Source organism: Caloenas nicobarica, chromosome 2 (assembly GCF_036013445.1).
Source record: "Caloenas nicobarica isolate bCalNic1 chromosome 2, bCalNic1.hap1, whole genome shotgun sequence".
NCBI lineage: Eukaryota > Metazoa > Chordata > Aves > Columbiformes > Columbidae > Caloenas > Caloenas nicobarica.
In genome coordinates this window covers 14,895,380-14,916,717 of record NC_088246.1, presented here as the reverse complement: position 1 = coordinate 14,916,717, position 21,338 = coordinate 14,895,380, and the positions used below count along the sequence as shown (strand labels likewise).

General features: G+C 41.1%; 2 protein-coding genes across 7 annotated transcripts in view; both read left to right on the top strand.

The window, feature by feature from the left end:
- The first annotated feature begins 5,365 nt into the window (after positions 1–5,365).
- The window catches only part of CREM (cAMP responsive element modulator), a 34,145-nt gene continuing 18,172 nt past the window's right edge, over positions 5,366–21,338 (top strand). For 2 of the 6 annotated variants that reach the window (XM_065627880.1, XM_065627881.1), the window contains exons 1-4: positions 5,366–5,484; positions 10,109–10,219; positions 10,877–11,000; positions 18,506–18,652. In XM_065627880.1, the coding sequence (XP_065483952.1) occupies positions 10,179–10,219; positions 10,877–11,000; positions 18,506–18,652 (312 nt within the window). In that variant the 5' untranslated portion in view covers positions 5,366–5,484; positions 10,109–10,178. The remainder of the gene's footprint in view (positions 5,485–10,108; positions 10,220–10,876; positions 11,001–18,505; positions 18,653–21,338) is intronic. The other 4 variants (XM_065627886.1, XM_065627887.1, XM_065627885.1 and 1 more) reach the window with 3 other exon arrangements.
- Positions 5,687–6,169, top strand: LOC135984716 (alanine and glycine-rich protein-like). The gene has a single exon (XM_065627153.1). It carries the CDS (start codon positions 5,687–5,689, stop codon positions 6,167–6,169), a length of 483 nt encoding a protein of 160 aa, XP_065483225.1.

Sequence of the window (21,338 nt, the reverse complement as noted above, 5' to 3'; positions counted from 1 at the left end):
AGAATATTATTTTTCCACTATAATAATTTCTCTTATAAATGAGTAAGCGATAAATGAGTACACAGCAATTCATAGAATGTAAAGTTATTTGCCAAACAATGGGTTTCCCCATTTTTTTTCTTCATTCTGGCTCCAGTGTGTGCAGAGACAACAGTGCTGGAGACCTGACCTGGGAATGCTGGGTGAGAAACAGACACTGTGGATCATGTCAATTCTCCTTCTCATAAAGCTTTTCTTACAAACGCCACACCAAATACCTAACCACACAGTCACAAATTATTGTAGTTGTTTGTGTTGTTGTTCAAGCAGTGATTAATAATGTAGCTGCGGTCTGGCTGCTAGTGTACTCTGTTTGATGTGTTTTGGTGCATCAGTAAGTACCCCTCCTTTCCAACTACAGGACATACCACAAAACAGCACATCACCTGTGATTCCTGTTTAGTATTTATAAAATTATATTTCAGATTACAAATCCTAAAAAGGTTAAAAACAAACAAAAAACCACCCACATGCACACACACAAAACCCCACAAACAAACCACATTGAAATGTTCCATTTCAGACTGGGGTGTAAAATATTGTAGCATTACTGCAAGTTATTATCCAAAATCAAATCATTACAAACCCAAAATTAAAGTAATGATATTTTAAAAAATTGAATTAGATTAGTAATTGATACTCCTTCTACACTAATATCCTCCAAGCCTTCCAAATAAGGAAATCCTGTTATTGACATGACACAAAGCAGTGCAGAGCTTGCTGAGGTCCTGCAAAGCCTCACAGCTGTTAGGCCAGACTCACTAAGCCATACCTGGGACTCCTCAAGGCTGATCCTTCCTGTGCTTCTGCCTGCTGTGACCCACAGAAGTCAAGGCGATACCTCCGCACAGCACTAATTTAGTATCAACTTTCAGAGGTTCCAGTGATGGGCAGTAGCAAAAAATAAGAATAAAAGGATCAATAAATTTGATCGTAGTAATCATACAGTCACTCGGACTTACTTCCAACTTAATGTAGCTTAGGAAAGGAAACATAACTAAGTACTTCTAATCCTACAGGTGTGTAACATTTTTATAAAATCTATATACATTTGGGAAAAAAGCAATTTACAAAGCTTTTGTCTTTTATGATATTGTTCAATATTCACCTCTTTAAGGATGTGTCATTTCTGTTTCTAGTTGTAAACCAACTGAAATGCATATTTTTATTGCATCGCTAGCAGTTTATGAAAAAAGAATAGGTAAAATAAATGATTGGTCTTATATTTGGTGTTCATTACTTTATCTTTTATACTCATTACAGTGTACGTCTTGCCTAATCTATTATCTGGTTTAGACAGATCAGAATTCTGTTGCAGCATGAGGGCATTGGTTACTTCTGCCTTTCATCACGCTTACACAATAAGTTGTGACAACTATGGCTGTGTGCTGACTGCATTTCCCTGTGACCCCTCCACAAGTTCTGCACTTGTCCTTCTGTTCCTCTGGGGCAATGAAAGAGTCAAGATGGGGTTATTTAATGACCAGTTAAAACTTGAGTGGTCTGCAAAGAGATCTGTGGTGCAATTATTTTATGGTAATTCATTATGACCCATGACAATAGCTATAAACACGCAATATTTAAGAAGACGAAGATGTAGACATCAAATATTGGATTGTGTAAGTGAAGAAAACCAGAATACTGTTAGAAAAGCCTAACAGTGACCTTCATCACGTGTTATGTGACAATAGATTTACTGATCACCTTTTAGCTGAGCATTCAGTGAGAATTATTTCTGGCATAATAAGCTACCTATAACATCATTTTCTTTGGATAAAAAACATTTAGGCAATTCAGACATAATTTGAATAAAGGTTTTCCTTTAACCTAGCAGTTATAGTTCATCATGTTTAGGATGTGTAGGTGTGGAATGGGCTGAAGAGATATACATATAACAAAGCAAATGGCTCTAGGATGGAAAAAAAGACAACAGAACAAACATTTAAATGTCAGTGAAGATGGTAATATTGGGGTCACTTCCATAATGCATAATCAAAGCAAAATTATTAAATATCAGTATATCAAACAGAACGTCAGTCATTTTCTCTGAGTCTAACCTCTATTATTTTAAAATGTCTGAATTCTAATTAAAAAGAAATTTACAAACAATATAAGTCGCATACCGTTTTTTCTGTCTTGTATTATGCCATGACAATCCATGAACTTTTTTACAAGAGAACTACACAGGTGTTTCCTAAGATTATAAGTGAAATGCACCAAGCCCTTTTAACCCTATTCCTCAAAAAAAATCCATTTAAAAGGTAGCTGTGAAGACCCAGTATGTAACCAATTGTCTGAAGATTACATAGCTGGCATTCACATTGAAGTAATAGGCATTGGCGAAGTAGTTATTTTCCCTGAGAAGAGCATCGCGTTTCTTCCGTGCCAGTGCCAACTGAAGTTGCTCCTCCTCCCCGTTCAGGTGTTACTTCTCTCTGTGCCATGCTGCAGTGGCCCAGACTCAGAAATTGATCCAGGCTGAGAGAAACTTTCTTGATATATTGTTTCTAAGTCGAACTACTTTCCCAGAGAGGGTTCAGGGCTGCCCCGGCAGTTGTATCAATGTAACCGAGGGGCTGGGAATGACGTGCCAGAGGCAGCTGGGGGCTGTGTAAAGCCACACGGCTCCTTAAATTACACCTTCAACTTCTCTTGACAGAACTTCTGACTTTGTCCACCAAAGACACGCCCTCCCTCCCTAAAAAAAAAAAAACAACCCAACCAAACGAACAAACAAAACCAAAACCAAAAAAACCCCAAACCCAAACAAAAAAACAAAAACAAAAAACAAAACAATGAAGTAACTGCTACTGAATCATCTATAGCTCCTTGAATCTTGCAGGACACAGCATCAGGTTGGACACTTCAGGGTAGTGAGAAAAGATGACCCAGGTAGTCCTTCCGATGGCAGCAAAGTACCTGGATTTCAAATTTATGTTCAGAACCCTCTTACATAAATTATGACAATCATAAAGAATCATGATCCGTTAGGTCTTCTTATGGGTTGATTTGGTCTTAGGTTTTGAAGTTAAATGGGTCCATACTAGGAATTTATACCAGTTTAATTAGAACCATTTCAGTTAAAGTGATGGACTTTTATAGCAAAGGTTGTTTTGGCCTCAGCTAACAAACAGAGCACCCCAATGCTGGCACAGTAAGAAAGCGACATGTCCTCTTCATTGCCATCCTCTTCCAGCCCACCAACTTCAGCAAACTGTATCAAGAGCTGGCGCTGGTTACTCATCTTTATATCACCGGGAACTAAATCCCTTTGGCAATCTGCTCACTCCTCTGATACACTTCACTTATCAGAGAGAAGAGGTAGAAATAGTAATAAATTCGCAGTTAAACATTTCAAAGCTGCTTATGACTTACTTGAAAACTAATTAAAATAACTGTTTTTCCAAATCCACACTGCAAGACTTCCATGGAAATTCTCAGCTTGTTTATGAATAACTCACTCCAGTGGTTTCCATTATTTAACACATTCATTCAAAATTTCTTCCTGTTCGTAATCAGACTTCTACCTTCAGAAGTATTTTTGAGAAGCTACTAGTATCACTAAAGCTACTTTTGGCTTTTTGAGTATACTAAGCAAAGACAGAATTTCTTCCAAAGGCTTCAGCAGTTAATTCTCAGTAGTTTTACACTTGCCTGCTCATTTGATTATCTTACTAGTCTATCGAATATTTTCTAATTGACCAGCAGTTTTCTAGTAAAGCACAGCTTTTGATGAATGGGTGTAACTATTTTGTACCTAATGGGTTAGCTGTCAAACCAGGTTATTAATTGGAGGAAGAGAAACTCGTATTTAAAAACCTGAAAAGACATATAGAATATATACAACAAACAAAAGGAGGGAGACAGAACTCAAACCAGGAAAGGGGTGTCGTTCAGTATTTCAACAAAGAAAATGTAGAATGAAAACTGGAAACTTGCATAAGCAATAGGGACACTACAAACTTTGTATTCTTTGCAGTAAATTGATTTTGATAGCTGTGAACTTCTGTGAGGCAGAATAACAAAATTAAACACTTAAAAGCAAACCGCTTTGCAGATAAATATAATTAATCTTTTACAAAGTCAAAGATAAGAGTCATTTGGCTTTTTTTTTTTAAACACAGGAAATCAATATCTAGGTTCTCTTCATTCCATGAATAAGACTGAATATTCGACCCCTACAGACATGTTACCACATCCTCCCATTCTTCTGTCACAATGAGTCATGTGAAATTAACTTAGGTTATTCATTCTTATTTGGCACACTATTGAATAGTTTCTCAGAGGAAAAAAAGTACATGAAAATGGGCAAATACAGTGTGTAATGTCAGAATATAAATGGAGTGATGTATAGACATGTAATTCAAAATATACTGTATTATAATCCCTCGTAACACTACTTTGTATAATAAAATACTGAACAGCAGTAAGACTTGCTAAAACAGCACTAGTAACAGACTTTGGAGCCCAAGCATTTATATCATTTGAATATTATTAAAACTGAGAACATGGGCCTTACACTTCCTGGAGCAAGAACTGCTCAAACATTCCGCGCAAACCAAACATGACTCATGACATTTGAACGTATCCTGTGGCACCAAGGGGAGAAACACACACGTAGCTCCCGTTTGTTCTCTCTTGGCAATTTCTGGTTTATTTAGCTGAATAAATACAAAACACGACGTCACACTTCCAAAGGAGAACACGCAGCATCGAGAATAACCGATGTAAGGGATGTGTCTGCAGCAAGCGGCAGGACTTTAACCAAGCCGCGGGCACTGGCTCGGCAGGGCGGCCTTGCCTCTGCCTGTCTCCCCGGCCGCTGCCTCGGCAGCTTTCCTTGTACCCGCTACTCCGGCATCGCCCAGGGGACAACCAGCCGTGTGTGGGCGCCCCGTTCCCCGGGGCGAGCGCCGGCCTCGGCTGGGCCCTGCGGGGAGCCCGGCACGGAGAGCCCGGCACGGAGAGCGGCAGCACGGCGCCCCTGCTATCGCACTCCTCGGGGAGCGGGACCACCACCCCGGCCGCCGCTGAGGGCTCCCCGATCCGACCCGATCCGAGCCACAGCTGCGGCTGCTCCCCGGCCCCACAGCCCGGCGGGAGGAACCGCCCGGCACCCCCCACAACAGACGTGAGACCCACCCCCCCACAGCGGCAGACTCGTCCCGCCTCTCAGCCAATGAGAGGCGCTGCCGGCAGCCCCGCGGCGGCGGTTGGCCGGCCTGACAGCCCGTGCGCGCCCCGTAGCCAATCGGCGGCGTCGTCTAAGCTCCGGCTCCTCCTCCTTCCGCGGCCGCTGGGGCTGGGAGTCGCCGCAGACGCCATTTCCCCAGCGCCCCCGCGGCGGCGAGGCTGCATCAGCGCTGACGTTGGGCCGACGTGCGGCTCCGCCCGGCCCAATCCCCCCCACCCCCTGTGACGGGGGCAGCACGTACAGGGCGGCGGGTGAGTGCGGGAGGGGGCGGGGACACGTGTGCGCGCAGCCCGACCCCCTGCGGGCCGGGAGCGGGGGAGCGCCAGGGGCAGCGGCCGGGGCCGGCAGCGCGGAGGGGCGGGCAGGGCAGGGCAGGGCACGGCGGCTCAGGGCAGGGGGGCGCTGTGCCGCCCGGCTCGGCCCCTGCCGCCGGGAGCGCGCAAGAGCGGGCGGATGCGCGTCCCCGCTGGCGGCCGGGAGCGCGCTGCGCTCAGGGCCGCGCAGGGTCCGGCTGCTTCGTTTGCCCGGCTCAGCGCTGCCGGGCGACCCCGAGACGTTCCCGCAGCCCGGAAAGGGGGCTGTGCGGAGCGCCCTGCTCCGTTACAGCCCGGGAGCCGAGGTGCCCGCACCGGGGTGCGGCTCGGGCCTTTGTCCGGAGCGAGGCTTGGGAGGGAGCCCGGCTCGGGAGGGACGGGGCAGCTGCCTGCCCGCTGCAGCCAGGGCCCCGGGACGGCACGTCCCCGGCGCCTCCGGGGCTCGGTCCCGACTGCCGACCGGTACGCCGGCGGCGGGGAGGGCGCTGGTGCTGGTGCTTGTTCCCCGCAGTCCGGTGGGGCTGGTTACATCCTTGCCCACGGGGTGTTCCGAGCTGGGACAGGGCAGGTGGGAGAGGGTCACAGTGGGCTTCGTGAGTCCTACGTCTTGCTTGAAGTTTGAGGGTTTTGCGGCATCTTCCATTGCTGTGTCAGCATCGTGGTGCTAAATGAAGCAGCAGCACGTCTTGTACCAGTTAAACGATTCCACAGGTACTGACGCTTAAATGACCCTCTTCCTTATTCAGGGACTGGTTGGACGACTCTTCTAAACGTGGACCATGTGTCCTCTTCACAGCAGACTCAGCACTGTCTGGTCCAGATTATTGAGGTGGCAGATGGAAATCAATGGGTGGCATGTTTTTGCTTATGGTAATAGCAGGTTGAGTTTTAAAGTAATTTTTAGGGTTTTATTAAGATATTCTAGGAACAAAAGGATGGGGAAGAAAAAGGAAACACGTTTGAATTTAGGAGGCACAAGGAAGTGTTCTGCTGATACTGAAAATGTAACAGAAAGATTACACTTTCAGAATCTGTCACTTATTTTACCTGGCTGAATGCTGTGACTTACCTTGGCAGTCGGTGTGCTTCACAAAGCAGTGCAGTAAAACAGATTATAGACTTCATACTTAAAAGCACAATGCTCTTCTGAAAGTAGTTGGTTCTGAGAGTTTCCACATTCAGTCATCAATAAATGCAAAATAGGTGTTTGTAAATTTATATCCTTGCTTTCTAGTAACTTCCCTATGAATAAAAGCCCTCAAAGAGATTTGGAGCAAGGGCTGAAACATATTTCTTAGCCTCTTACAATTTCCTTTGTAATAAGCCACCTTTGTAAACAGTCTCTGATGTATAAAGTACTGTTGAAATAAAGAAGTTGTCTTTAAAATGTCTCTGGGTATTTAATTAGTCATACATTTCCGGTTATGCAAAACACTCTACCAGTTTGCTTATGCAGTTTAATTTCACCAACAGACATTAAATATTTATATTAATGTTCAGTGACGTACTTGTAAAACAAACAGCAGTATTGGGGGAGAGTGACAGGCATTTTTGTACTATTACACAAGCACACATCTTGATAGTGATGCTGTCTTTTATCTGTGGACAAAAATAGAAAAGGTTTGCACCTTTAGCTGTAAATGCCTTCCAGGTTTCTAGATCACCTGGGCAATATTTTACTTTACCTGATGCTGTCTGGCAGCATTATCTCATCAGGGATGTTGCTGCAATCAGCTGAAGAAGCTTTTGATGTGCACTAAGTGCATCTTCTTAATCAGTGTCTCCTCACAACTGACCTACTGAACATTAATCTCAATGACTATAGTGAATACATGCTAATATATATTGAAATGTTACTAGCTAGTTAACAGTTAAACCTCCTGTCAGATCCTGAAGATTTGTTTGCTATTTTGTAGGAAGAAGCAGGTATCTTTGCCTACATTATGAAAAGCCATTTTTTGCCCCCTTGTTATGGGAGGGGAAAGGTATAACTTCTTTATTAATTTAAAAATCCAGACTAATATTTAAAATTACTGTTCCGTGATGGTAAGAAACCAAGGTGGAAAATATAAGAAACAAGTGTATTAATATTGAATATGACTAAAGCTTGTATATAATGAATCGTACAATGACGAAAAACATTAGATAATTTTAAGCAGGACTTAAGACCATATACTTTAAACCTGCATGGTTTTCCTTGAAAATAGGAAGAAGGTAATATAAACTTTAAAGTGTGATATGTACTACTGCTGATACACTTTTATAAAGGATTTAAAGTGCTTGGCAATAGATTTTTCTTACTTTGAAACTTAAAAGCAATAAATATGTTACAATTTGCTTGCAATGTAGACTGATCGAGTGTGATACATGTGGAAACTGTTTATGTTGGTAGTTTCTGGATTGGATTAATAAGTATTTCTTACCACAGTCTGTATTACTGTTTCTTTAGGAAAAAAACATAGTTATGATCTTGCTCTGTATTTTTTAATGTATGTTTTTTAACAAGTTTCTATTCATGGTAAAATGATATATGAGATAATACAGGAAATGCAAAACCTGTACAACTCATGATACAGTAATCTGAGAGTTTGTGAGAGTGCATGACAGTGATAACCTGGACTGTGAAATTCAGGAGTTTCTTGGCACACACAGGCTTGAGCTGTGCACAAGCCCACGAGAAGTGACAAGACCCTGGGGGCTCAAATAACTTCAACTGACCTTCACCGCAAGTGTAGGAATCCCTGTTGCTCCCTCCACCCCAGAGTCCTAATCTTGTAACATGTCTGAATTATGATAGTAATGTGCTACATTTTGTCTTCAGGTATCTTTCTCATAGAAGTTTTATGCCAAGATAACTAGTGTAGCTTTTAGAATTATGCCCTTTGTTACATTTGTTTCAGTTTGCAAGGCTATAGTTAGGTCTTCATGTTTAAAAGGCATTTTTAATCAAGTCTCTATTTACAAACACACTAGAACAACCATGTTGTCAAAAAGCAGTGCATTGTAGCTTACCTTGAAAGAGAATTTTGCTGTGTTCTAGGCTAACAGTGGCACTTTATGGCAGTAAACAAAACAAACAAAAAAAGCTAATTAAAAGTAGTATACGTTTTTTCAGATTTTACTCCACTTTGCTAAAAGGCAAACCATTTGTGTTAAGAGTCAGCATCTACACAATTATAGGTGGAAAATCAATTATGGGAGAAACATCCTGATAATCAAAATAGTAAAGTAACTTTTTTTATAGTGTTCTGCAATCAGTGAGGAATTAAGCTAAAATTTAGAAACTAACTCTATTTTTACAACATGAAGAATGGCTCTTTCCAGGTAAAATTTCTATGCAATGCAATCACTGGGAATAAAAGTGCTTGGTGTTTGTGTGGTTTTTTTCCAGCAGTAGGTTATCTGTGAGAATTGCCTTTGGATAAGAAAACCCTTCAGGGCCTGTATAAAGTGAATTCATTTAACTACATTCCCATCTTTAAGAAGAGATTGCAATGAGTATGTTGCCAGTACCTATGCATTATTTAATCTGCCTTGGTGTGTGGGCTATTCTGAAGCTTATGGAGGCAGCCTGACATGAACCAGAGAGAACTTTCATGTCTGAGACCCTATGGATGATCCTAGTTTACTAAGGAAGACCATTTATTTTTCTACGTTTTTATTATTGTTACATTGAATGCTTATATAAAACCAAAATTATTTAATATGATAAACCTCTTGCTATGGAAAATTATGGTGGAAAGCTTGGTGAATTTCAGTAGATCTTTTTAGATTATATCTAGAGAAAAAGGTGATTAGTGGTAACTAAGAAGATGGGAATGTAGAAAGATTTTAGGTAAAACATTTTGTTATGAATTGATACTGGCACAGAGTATGTTACTTTTGTTGGCAGAAATACTAATGTTAATCCATAAAATCTTGAATTGTGTATGGCTTGGCTACCACTAGCCATAGTACTGTTAAGTCTGGTCAGTAGAATACCACTGGAGGAATAAAAGCTAGAAATATGCTTCTCTGCATCATTTGGCTGGATTCCTTTTCATATTTTCATGCCTTTATTCTAGGCAAAAAGAGTGATTAAAGAAAAAATTGTTTTCCTTGAAGATTGTGCAATATTGTGTAAAATAGTGCCGCAAAAGGAGTTGGAATTATATTTAATTTGACTTCATGTAGTTAACTTTTAACATGTGGGACTGAATTCAGGAGCGTGGCAGTCAGGTGCATAGCAGGATTCCTTCCCCATCTCTCAGTGTATGACCTGAGAAGAACCTGCAGTAACTTTCCTCCAGTTGCAATAGTTGATTATTGAGTTCAAAGGGGTTTGCCATCCCGTAGTTACAGTAACTGAACCCAAGTAAGCGAAATATGCTGCCTCTTAAATCCCACAATTATACCACGTCTTCCTTTTGCGGCCTCAATTCCTTGTGTAATTAAGGTGTAGGAGGGAGTGGGGTGTCCTGCCTGCCTCTGCCTGACCCTGTCCTGTGTCTGTTCTGTTTGTAAACTGACCTGTTGCCATGGCAATGTTTGTGACATCACCTGTTCAATGTTGCACCTTCAGTGCAGGGTTTGGTAGGAGAGAAAGGGAGCCGAAGAGAACCAAGCTTTTGTTTTAAAACACACCTTCCGTTATGACTAAGTGTGCCAAGAAATATGGAAAAGCAACTGTCAGGTAATTGCATTTTTATATAGCAGATATATTTGGAAGCTTTCTTTATGGAGTTTAAACTGGTGGTTTAAATTGAGGGTCAGGGAGTTGCTTATTCTTCTGTGGAGCTTACCCTACTTTTAAACCTGCAAACCAAGGGTTACTGTTGCAGGTTTTGAGGCACAAGTAGTTTATGGACAATTCACGCGTAGATCCGAGCTAGGTGTTGGTATCTCAGAAGGTTCAAGAGACCTGTAACAGCGCGTGACTGCTGGTCAACTTGGGCCTTGTCTGGAGGCAGAGAAGAGGCAGGAGAGCCCTGCTGTGGGCAGTGCTGGTGGGCTGCTCTGGAGCACTGCGCTCCCGGCCCCGCAGCCAACGCCCCACCAGACCCCCGGACTCTGCTTGTCCCTCTCCTGAGAACCCTTTCCTGAACAGTCCCTTCTTGCAGCTTTCCAAAGTACTTGTTTTAGAGCTCCTGGCTGTATGAATGAATATTTTAATATGGGGGAGCAGGAAGAAAGGACTCGAGTTTATCTGATAGTTTTGAGAGAAATCTATTTATTTTCTGTTAGTTGTCCACTCCAAATATAAAATAGTCTGGAATTGCTGTTTTCTCCTTAGGTGCCTGGTATACCTCCCTGTACTGCATTATTTAGTTCTGTATGTACTTACTTTTAGACAGATGACCATGGAAATGGTTGCATCACAACAGGATGAAAATGCAGTGGATTCTGTGCCAGAGAGAGATGCTGCTCGCTTTCAGAATCAGCCAGGCCGAAGTCAGATTTCCCCAGAATCTGAGGTAAGCTGAAATGTGGAAAGATGAGAAGAATCAATAAAATGATATTCAGAACTGCTATGATTTTTAAATTATCAATTTGTATGGAGTTCACATGTTCTGTAAGACTTATTAAATAGGAAAAATATAGCAAAGGTATACTGAAAACTATGCCTGCAGTATTTAACAAAGGGCTAGTATAACATCGGGTCTGTTAAAAGGTAACAGTTTTAGCAGATTAGACTTTGATCAGTAGGCACATTTTCGTTTTTCACTTTTCCAAGACAATTATGTTTGTTATAGAGATGGGAATAGAGTCCTAAAGACTTGAGGTAGCTGCAAGATCAAACATAGCTAAAACGTGTATCTTGAAGGTGTCTCGTATAATAACAACAACAACAACAACAAAAGAATAAAAGTAACCACGGTTCTTTGCTAGTTCCAGTTTTTATACAGAACATGTTTTTTCTTCTTGCAAGTACATTTTTAATGTATGCTTGTTTTGTTTCATCCCTCTGCATCCAATGACAGTGTCTGGAGTTCTAAAAATATACATGTCCTATATTGTAGTCGTACCTGGATTCTTCTTTGGTAGTTAATGGATAAAAGATTACATAAAAATAATTCTCAAACATTAAAAGTATGCACTGAAATGTTTGGCATTTGAGAGAAATAGTGTTCTTGCCAGTACTAAGATTTATAGCTTCAGGCAGCTGTATAGACCCCTTAAAAGGATCTTCAAAAACTCTTTGTGAAATAAAAGAACCGATTAAAAAACCAACCAAACCAACCACAAACCCACACAAAACCCCCCCCAAAAACCGTCTTACAGCATTTCTTCATCATCAGGAGCTAGAAGTTACTTGGTAAGATTTGATGCTACATATTTGATATGCTAGATACTTGATTTACATTATAGGTATCTTTTCAAGACTGAATGCAGCTGCTTTTTGTTGGATCTTCAGACACAAAGCAAACTGCAAAATTTTTATGATTGCTTATTTGTTTTTTTTGTTACCTATGGCTTTTATTGTGGTCTTGATACCTGTAGCACTGGAAATAGTGTTGTTTTTTTTTCTTGAAGAATGGAGCATGAGATCAATAATTTTATTTGGTTTGCTCTGTTGATGTCATCCCTTCATTCCTTCCTTCTTTGATAGTTCAGTTCAAATTTTGTGTTTTAACTTCATGGGATGATTTACATGTAAAATCTATTGGCTTGTGCAATAGTCTCTGAAGAAAATTCCTATTTATTCTGCCACTTGGGATTTCTAACGTTGGTCTAGAGACAAAGCTGGCACTGATGCTGTAGGAGGGCTTCTGCCGGCTCCCCAGGAAAAACAGTTTTAATGTTTATTTCCGTTTAATGCTCGAGTACGGCGTATGAAGGTTCAGCCATAGTGGGCACGGGGCTCGGGTCTTTCAGTTTAAACTAATAACCCTGAAGTACTGATGGATCTCAGTCAGTCAGCACTCAAATGAAACGTGTGCACCTCAGTTTGAAGGCTTAGGGTGACAGTCTGGAGTTTACATCTGGGAGTCCCTGTTTTTGGTCAGACGAGGTGTAGAGAGCCGGCCTGCACCTGTCAGAGCTGCTCCGCGCTCATGGCTGGAGCCCATGGCCCTTCACCGGGCCGGCCAGAAAAGTGGGGTTGGTGCAATTGTGCCGCTCTGTGACCAACAGCGAAGCCGAGAGGCCTCCAACGGCCGGGCCCGCAGCCTGAGCCCTGGCGGTGCCCGGGCCTGGCGGTGCCGGGGCCTGCCAGCCGCTCCCGGGGCCTGCCAGCCGGTCCCGGGGCCGCAGCCGCGGCCGCGCCGCCACCGCCGGCCTGGGGCAGCCGGAGTCCGCGCACCCCCCGGCGGCCGGAGGCTGAACTGCCGCAGCGGTTCTTGGTGAAACGGGCCCTGGCGGAAATCTTACTGCTGAAAGGCCTTGTGACGTTTATTTGGCTTAAGATGAGGAGGATGTTCTTTCCTTATTTCCCTCCCTGGCAGGCTCTGAAGGTGAGGAGCTTTGTCCCGGCGAGGGTTAGTGGCGGTCGTTGGGTGTTAACCCCCGCGCAAGGGACGTCTCCCCGCCGCTCGGGCTGGGGCGCGCTGCGAACTCGGGGTTCCCCGGGAGCTGGTGGCTGGGCTGCTGGTCCAGCGTCCGTGTGTCTGGGCTGTTCCAGAAGGGCGCAGAGAGCCCCTTCTCCCTCCCTGGGCTCTGGAGGGCACAGTTAGGAGCAGAAAACCACTTAAAGTGACCGAGATGTGCCTTGTGCCAACTTCCAGTCATCTCTCCCACTAACCTTTGTGCAAATGTGCAGAAGTATCAGAAAATAATTACTGGTTTCTTACCGAGAGGTAACACACCTGGTCACTGAAACTGAAGGCTCCTTTTCAGATATTTTTGTGGTTTTTTTCGTTTGTATGTTGTTGGTTTTGTTTAATTTTTTTTTCCAGCCAAATATTTGTTGAAACTTGGTTTTGTTCACTCAGAAGTAAAGCATTTTAGTACGTTATCTTTTAATACTCAATTCGTAGTTTTCTGTATATTATCAAAGAGCTGCAGGGTGGTTGAGGTTGCCAGGGAGCTCTGGAGATCGTAGAGTCCAACCCCCCCCTGCAGGCAGGGTCAGCCGGAGCCGGCTGCCCAGCGCTGTGTCCAGTTCGGGGCGAATATGTGCGAGGGTGGAGTCTCCACTACCTCCCTGGGCACCTGTGCCAGTGTTTGACTGCCCTCGCAGTAGAAAAGGTGGGATTTTTAATGTTCAGATGGAATTTAATGGTTTTTAATTTGCTCACTTTTTAAATTACGGCTTTGGCCAGGGAATGACTAGCAAAATGCTGAGGGATTCAACGGCAAAGAAGGTGCTTGTTTTTTGTGGAGTTTTCCCTCCTCTAGAGTTCAGGCTTTTTAAAGAAATACCTGCCATTTAGTTTTAAAAAGATGGACAATATATTCAATAAGATGATAATTTCTAGAGAGCAGACATTGTTTTGTACGGAAGCATTCTTAATGACTCCCCTTTTGGGAGGGAGAGGAGACATTAAGAATGTCTGGGCTGGAGCACCATGGTGTGATGGGATAATGTCCAATGTAGAGGAGGACCTATTGTACATCGTTAATAGAGAAGAGAGAGCTTTTTTTATTATTATTTTTTACTTGCTTGTGTAATAGATATTGCTATATACTCCTGCAATTTTTTTGGTGCTGAAAGTAAAATTACTTTTTTTGCAAAAGCAAAAAATAGTAAATTCGAAACTAGCAAAAATGATATGCATTTGTCATCCACTGAGGCAAAATCAACAATTTATATCTCTAAAGAGTTATTTTAAAAATAAATTGAATTATCATACTATAAGATCACATTTATAGTTGAATTTCTTGCATCCCTCGCTTTCAGCCAGTTAACAAATTGACACAGTATTGTTTTGGTGATCCAACCACCAAAAGAATTGGGTAAGAAACTATTAATTTGTAAAAATGTTGGTGGTTGTCCTTAGAAGCTGCTGGAAATATACAGAGCACTTGTACAGGAGCTTGACACCTTTTCATCGGGGAAGGACAACGGTGCAAGGTGGAAAATTTCTCATCCTGTTTTGAGATGGGCTCCAGAGGTTCTGTCTCAGATGCAGAGATTTTATATTCATACATATAGGGCTGTTCTTAAGAGGAGATTAATTTGGATTGAAATATTCTGATAATGTTGATGACAGTCAAACTTGTATCTGGGAACACTTATACCTGCATTGGTATTCAAAGAGAAATTAGTTGTTCCTCTTGCAGAATTTCTAGAGGCCATATTGCATTGTGTTCCGTGTGCCCAGCTACACTAAATATAACTGCAAAACTGTAAGAGGAATGTGCTCAGGCCTTTTTCAGATTGGACAAAATAATTTTTTTTTCTTTAATCCTATGTCCTTGATGGGTTCCTCTTTGAATCACTTTTTGTAAACTTTGTCATATTTTGTCTATGAATAGAGCTGTCTGCTGTCTTGGTCTGAGATACCATCTGTTCGCCTCTCAGTGCTGGCCCTGAACTAGACGCAGGTCAGGATTTACAATGTGAGAACTGCTGTTGGAGCGAGGAGAGGGAGTTTTCCGGAGCCTGGAGTGCATTGCCTTTCCAAGCTGGGATTCCTCAGGTTTAGCGCTTAAGGGATATTCTCCTTGTGGGCTCTTGGCATCAAACTGTGTTAAATCTTGCTCCCAAGAGACTGAACCCTGTAGAAGTTTGCCAGGGTGTCTAAAACCAGCCTGCCAAATTCAAGTCCAGGACATTTAGCAAAGTTGATGTTAGAGCATGATGAACCTGCAGCCTTGTCACCATTTTGTGCTTCCTCAAGGGTATGCTGTCACCAAATGACTGAAATCAGCTTGACCTTGTCTTCCTTAACACTATGTGCCGCTTTTTTGGCATTAGCTTTGGAATTGACGAGAACTTCCCTGTCTTCAGCTTTTTCTTATAGAGGCTACTCAGTGCCTCAGTGTGGTGAGTCCTTTGCTCTTTTATTAGGTGAATCCAGGAATGGGTTTGCCTTGTCTTTTCCTTTTCAAGTACTTTGCACCGTACTTCTGGAGTCCTTGTCTTGCTTAGATTCTAAAGCAGAGACAGAAACCAGATGGAGCTGTGCACTGTGTACTTCATATCAGCAATGTCTGAGGTAAGAGGGGTTGACTGTGAAAGTAACCTCTGTAGTATTCCATAGGGAAAAGTTACCTAACCTTGAATGCCGAGAGTGCGTACATCCACAGCGTAACTGTTCAGATGGAGATGCATCTTCAAGTCAGATAACTGACGAGTAACCTCTTTTATGAAAGAATGTGTGCCTCAGTATGAAGATAGTCCTTGATCTTTTTTTTTTGCTGGCTACTTTTCTCTTCCCTTTTGGAAGATGGAGCACCTGTATTTCCAAATATATGAAGTATGGGACCATACTGTTATGACAGAGTGCATGGCTGATGTTTGTTGAAGTTATTAGACTTGACCGTTGCATACCTAAAAGGAGAGAACCCAAAAGGACATTACAACATCTGAAGTATCTTTGCCATTGCCAGGGACATAACCCTTACACTTTTAACCAGGTACTTAATGTGTTAAGCTTCCCCTCACCCACTATGTTCCTGAGTTACTTCTGTTCATTGTTTTCAGTCATTGTGCCAGGCAGCCCTTGAAGTAATGATGTTAAAGGTAGCATTGCTCATCACTGGCGTCAGAAAGTAATTTTTTGCCAAGTCTGTTTCAGTCAGCATTTATGTGTGATAGCATCAAAAGGTTCTAGAATTTTAGTTAATGTGGGGAAATGTGAATCAAAATTGTTTTAATAATTTCTAATATTTATAAAAGAGATGCAGAAGATGAAGTTGGAAAGATTGTTTTCAGTCTTAGTTATAGAAAACAAACCTAATGCGAAAGAATCACAGACATGTAAAAATTTGTAGGTTACACATTGTGTAACCTGCAGATATTTGTGGAAACTTGGCAAGCAGTGATCAAATCACATTGACCCATTTAAAATAGATATAAATGAACAAACAAATCACTTTTGGTTTGATCCAGTTTTAAAATACTACTGTCTCCTCTTCCCTTATACTGAATAAGGATCTTTTAAATGTAGTGTTTCTTAATCTTGAGTACTAGATTAGTTCTTGATTATATGTGCCTGACCCATTTTGTACTAAAAGCAAACTCATAAACTGTTCACCTTGTACTGTTTGTGTGTGTTGAACTCAGAAAGTTATTTTTGATACACCAAGTATTGTATCAGGTGGCAGCTCTCACAAAGATAGCAGTAAATCTAAAGATTTGATGAAATATCTTTTGTAATGTTTTGAAAAGTTGGCACGCTTTGTAGCCATTTGGACTACCCCATGCTCTTTCCTTGAAGCTTGGATTTGGCGCGATGTCAGCTTTGACACAAAACAGATCATACTTTACAGATCATCAAGACTTTTTAGATCTCAGTCTCAAATATCTATCTCTAATAAATTTCTGATAATAGTATTTGTTTTATAGATTGGGAAGAAGTTTTGTGTGACTTGTTTATGTATTGCCATTTAAGCCGTTGAAAGAATAATTGTTTCCATCCTGGGGTTAGAAATGCCCTCAATTGTTCTATTTCCTGAAAAGCGGTTCAGTTTCCCATAACAATTGAACAATTACATAGTGAATGTTGACAAGATCCTGTCTCTGTTTCCTAGAAACATTGTTTCTTCAAGATAATTTGAGCCAACATCTGGTCTTTTTGACAGTTGTGCATCTTAATAGTAGTTAAAATTTTTCTCTTGCCCTAAGAAAGGAATGTTTCCCAGACAAGCAATGGCTTATGGATCAGGAATGAAAGCTTCTTTAATATTTGAAATTAAAAAAAAACTTCACTGTGAATACAGAAAAATACAAAACTTTCTTTAACATTTTTTTTCCCCCAATATTCAGTGTTCAGCATGATTTTCTTCTCACTATCCTCTATTTTTACCTTTACTGCTCATACCAGATAGCTTTTGGGGCTGAGAACCAATCTAGGAAGGGATTAACACCAGAATTTTGCGTATGAGTCTAGGTTTTTTCTTGTGCATGCAGAATATGGAAATAAGGTTTTTCAATGCAGTCTACTTCAAAAAAACCTACCCCACAATATCTCTTTTTATTGTATGATTTATGTTTGTCATTCTCTTCCTTTTCTGAGTTTAGCAATGTTTCATCTCACAGAATTTGGGATTAATCATAGTGTTTTCCCTTTGCTTCAGCATTTGTTTTTATTAGTAGCCTTAACAGTAATAGCATAAAAATTGAACTATTCCTTTTAGCCCATAGATGTTTAACTATTTCTTAACCCATTCATTCTCAGTACCGATGGTGGAGAGCCAAGGGCCGGGGAAAGCTGTATGTGCTACAAAATGTCATCAGAAAAAGGAATCAGATTATTCCTAAACAGAACACTGTCTTCAGCTTTGCTAGGCTTAAAGAAGAGACAGCTGTTCTTTATTTTTGTTGTTCTTTCAGAGCACTGATGCACTCCGTTTTTCTTGATACATAAATATGTATATATGAAGAAGATTTATAATACTAGAACAATTAACAAATCCATGTAATGCTTTATTTAACTTTTGATTTTTAAAAAAATTTCTAAGGACATTCTGCCCTGTAGTTGTTGCATTAACATACCTCTTCAGTGAATATTGATATTTTCTTGTCAGATTTCTTGAGGTTCTTCCTAACCTTCATACTAATAACAACAGATTTAGTGTTTCATAGTTTATGGTTGTTTTTAATTGAAAACATGAAGGCTCTGGCAACAAAAGAAAAGGCAGAAGAAAGATTTGCCATTTGACAGGGGACAGTTTTAAGCTTTCCATACCATTTGGAAAGATATACAACAAACTTTTGCTAGTAAAACTGGTTTCTTTCTGTGTGTGATAAATGCACATATCTAAGCTATTTTAGATACGGAATCAAAACCAGATTCTTTTAGTATCACTTCTAAAAGCATTTGCTGACATCTTAAGGCATGTTACTTAAACATGGTGACTGTAATTTTTGCAGGTTTCTGTAGCTGCATCAAGTGCTGGCGGAGGATCTCCAGCTGTCACTCTGGTGCAGTTGCCTTCTGGTCAAACTGTTCATGCCCAGGGTGTCATTCCAGCCACACAACCCTCAGTCATTCGCTCAGCACACATGCAAGCTGCTCAGGTTAGCTCTTTTACTGTTATGTTTTCATGAATATTTAGTGCCTCATAACTCTTCCCTCCAACCCCATCTTCAGTTTCTCTCCATTCCTATCAGCACAGCAAGATTTACTTATATGGTGTGGCAAATGGAGAGGGAAGGAAGGTGGCAAACTGCCGACCAGGAGCAGCTCTACAAGCATTGTGGAGCGATTCCTTAATGCTTCTTGTTTATCTTTTAAGAAATTGTGTCTCGGAACCCTGAACCTGCATAGCAGCAAGTTTGTGTAGTAACGTGGGCTTGCTTTAGTGTATCTTGCAGTTTTTCTGGTTTGTTAAATTCTATGAATGTAATTTTTCTAATGGGAAATACAAACTCATAAATTTGCAAGTATCTCGTACTTTGTTTTTGGAGAGCATCTGGAAGTAATGGAAGTGAACATTATAGTCAAATGATTCCGTGTTGTTTTTATCAGGCCCTTTTAGAGCATCTGATGTTGCTTTTTGTGGCTGTGGATATGTAAAGATGAAAAATAAGGGCAGCCTCAAAATAAACATTTATTTAGCAAATCTTTACATGTTTAAAGTTGCTGAAGTTAGAAAACAGACTGATGCAAGATGCTTAAGAGTTTTCCGAGCTTTTAAATAGTGAAAAAAATTAGAGGGAATGAACTTACAGTGTTTTGAAAATGACTTGGTCTCCCATTGGTGTTTTTCTCGTAGCAAGGAATGCCTTCGCTCTAGTTTTCTTAAAATCTGTTTGTGAAATGTCAACTGAATTGCTTTTTGCAAACAAAATTGATATCTCTGGTAAGAGGGACTATATACCTCTTAGGTGTGAACAGCTTTACCTGCAGTCATTGCAACATGTTAAGGAAAAGACATGTTGTCAGTCTTCTTGAGAAGCCACCTTTAAAGTTGGATTTGTCTTAGTAGCTTTCAAGTATAATGAATAAAAAGGTATATGTATCATTTATCTTAGAGATTAAAGAAAAAGAATAAAACCTTGGCCAGATATTGAATATTTTATTTGTAAGCAGTAGGTCTAGACAATGTGACCTGGGAAGGTTCTGAAATTCTAGATCGCTATTGAAACAGGTGCAGCAGGTGGCAAGATGCTTGGGTTTAGTCAAACTTGAAGTCAAATCAGAGTATTCAAAATAAATACTTTAAAAATGGAATTCTTTCTAATTGCAATTAACCAGAGTGGACTTCATCAAATAAGTGTATTCCAGTCATTCTCAGTTTTTGTCACTACTTTTCTTCCAATCAGTATAGTCAGGACATACATGCAGAAATAGAGGACTTGCTGCAAAGCTCAGAAGGGAGAAATTCTCTGGAATCTCTTGGCAGCTGCTACTGTGTCATCTTGGGGGAATGGAAGTCGACTATTTGTTGTGTTGAGTGAACTCTGGCTGTCTTCCCTTTCCCAGAGGAGCAGAGACAGGAAAGCTGTGTCGTGATTAATACTGAATAGTTTGTTCCAGGGATTTGCTTTGGTAACATTTGAGCACGCTAATGGCAAATAAGGTGACTCTACAAGAAAGGCTTGAGGATGCAGTAAAAGACTCCATTACAGAGGTTGTTCAGCCCTTCTCTAATCCTCTTAAGTACTTTATCCTGCCACCTGGCATTTCCTCCAGATTGTTTGACTTTAACTTGATATCCTATCTCTACCAGTGGGGAAATTGGGAAATGATATCAGTTTACTTAAAAAAAAAAAAAAGGCGTGCTAAAGGTTGATGTTAAAGCTTGCATCACCTCTCCCTCAAACACCTGCAGCTTTAAACTGGAAGGTGTTCAAAATTTTTTGTTGTAATGCTGTTGCATTTGGGATGAAAAAAATGCTTATCTATATCGTGTTTCTTATTGTTTTATTAATGTTGTATTACTTGTAGGAAGGATTATGTTCAGATTGTTATGTGACTTTTCTACTTGCTCCTCCCTGTAATGTATCAGGTATTGGCAGACTAACATGAGCTTAAACGCAAGAGCAGTGTGGTAAAGTTGAAGTCTGAGTGATGTCCAGGAAAAAGTGACAGTGGCTTCCATTGGTTAGTATTGTGAATGTGGTTGCTTGCTATTAGAACAAGCTGAAACATTAAATTTATCTCTTCGTATTGATGGAAGTTAGAACTTCCGAAATTTCTTGCGGAAAATGTCCTCTTCCACATTCATATGCTTAAATCTTGTTGTGATTTCCTTACCTTCTTCCCAAAGTATAACTGTTCCTGACTTCTTCAGCCATCTGCACAAACTAAGGGTGGCTATTGGTTTGATAACCCTTAGTGGACTGGGAAGGTTTAAAGGCACTAAGTTCTTGGTTTTCTGCTGTTTGTCCTGGGACAAATAATTTTTTTTTTCCTTCCCCCCCTGCAGAATGAGAGTTCTGTCCTGAGCCAGAGTGCTGTGTAACACTGTCTTAGTTTTGAAGGTTTATGTCAGAGGCTTGAAGGTTGATCTGCAAGCAGATCACTGTAGGGCACTGAGGAGAAATGCCTTTCAGACGACCTCCTTGCTGCTCAGCATTGGTCTGTCCTGCAAAAGGATAAATACAAACTTCTTGAAGCTCTTGGGTCTCTGCCAGTCAGCTCTGAAGTCTGGTTTGGAGCTAGACATCTGTAGACATGCAGAAGTGCCTCTCGTTATTTTTAAGTGGTCTTTTTTCAGTTAGGCAAGCGTAGGGTTTTAATGACACTTCCTATCTATTA

What these genes read in the sequence shown, in the direction of transcription:
- LOC135984716 (XM_065627153.1), top strand. Translation starts at nt 5,687, where the DNA reads ATGCGCGTCCCCGCTGGCGGCCGGGAGCGCGCTGCGCTCAGGGCCGCG.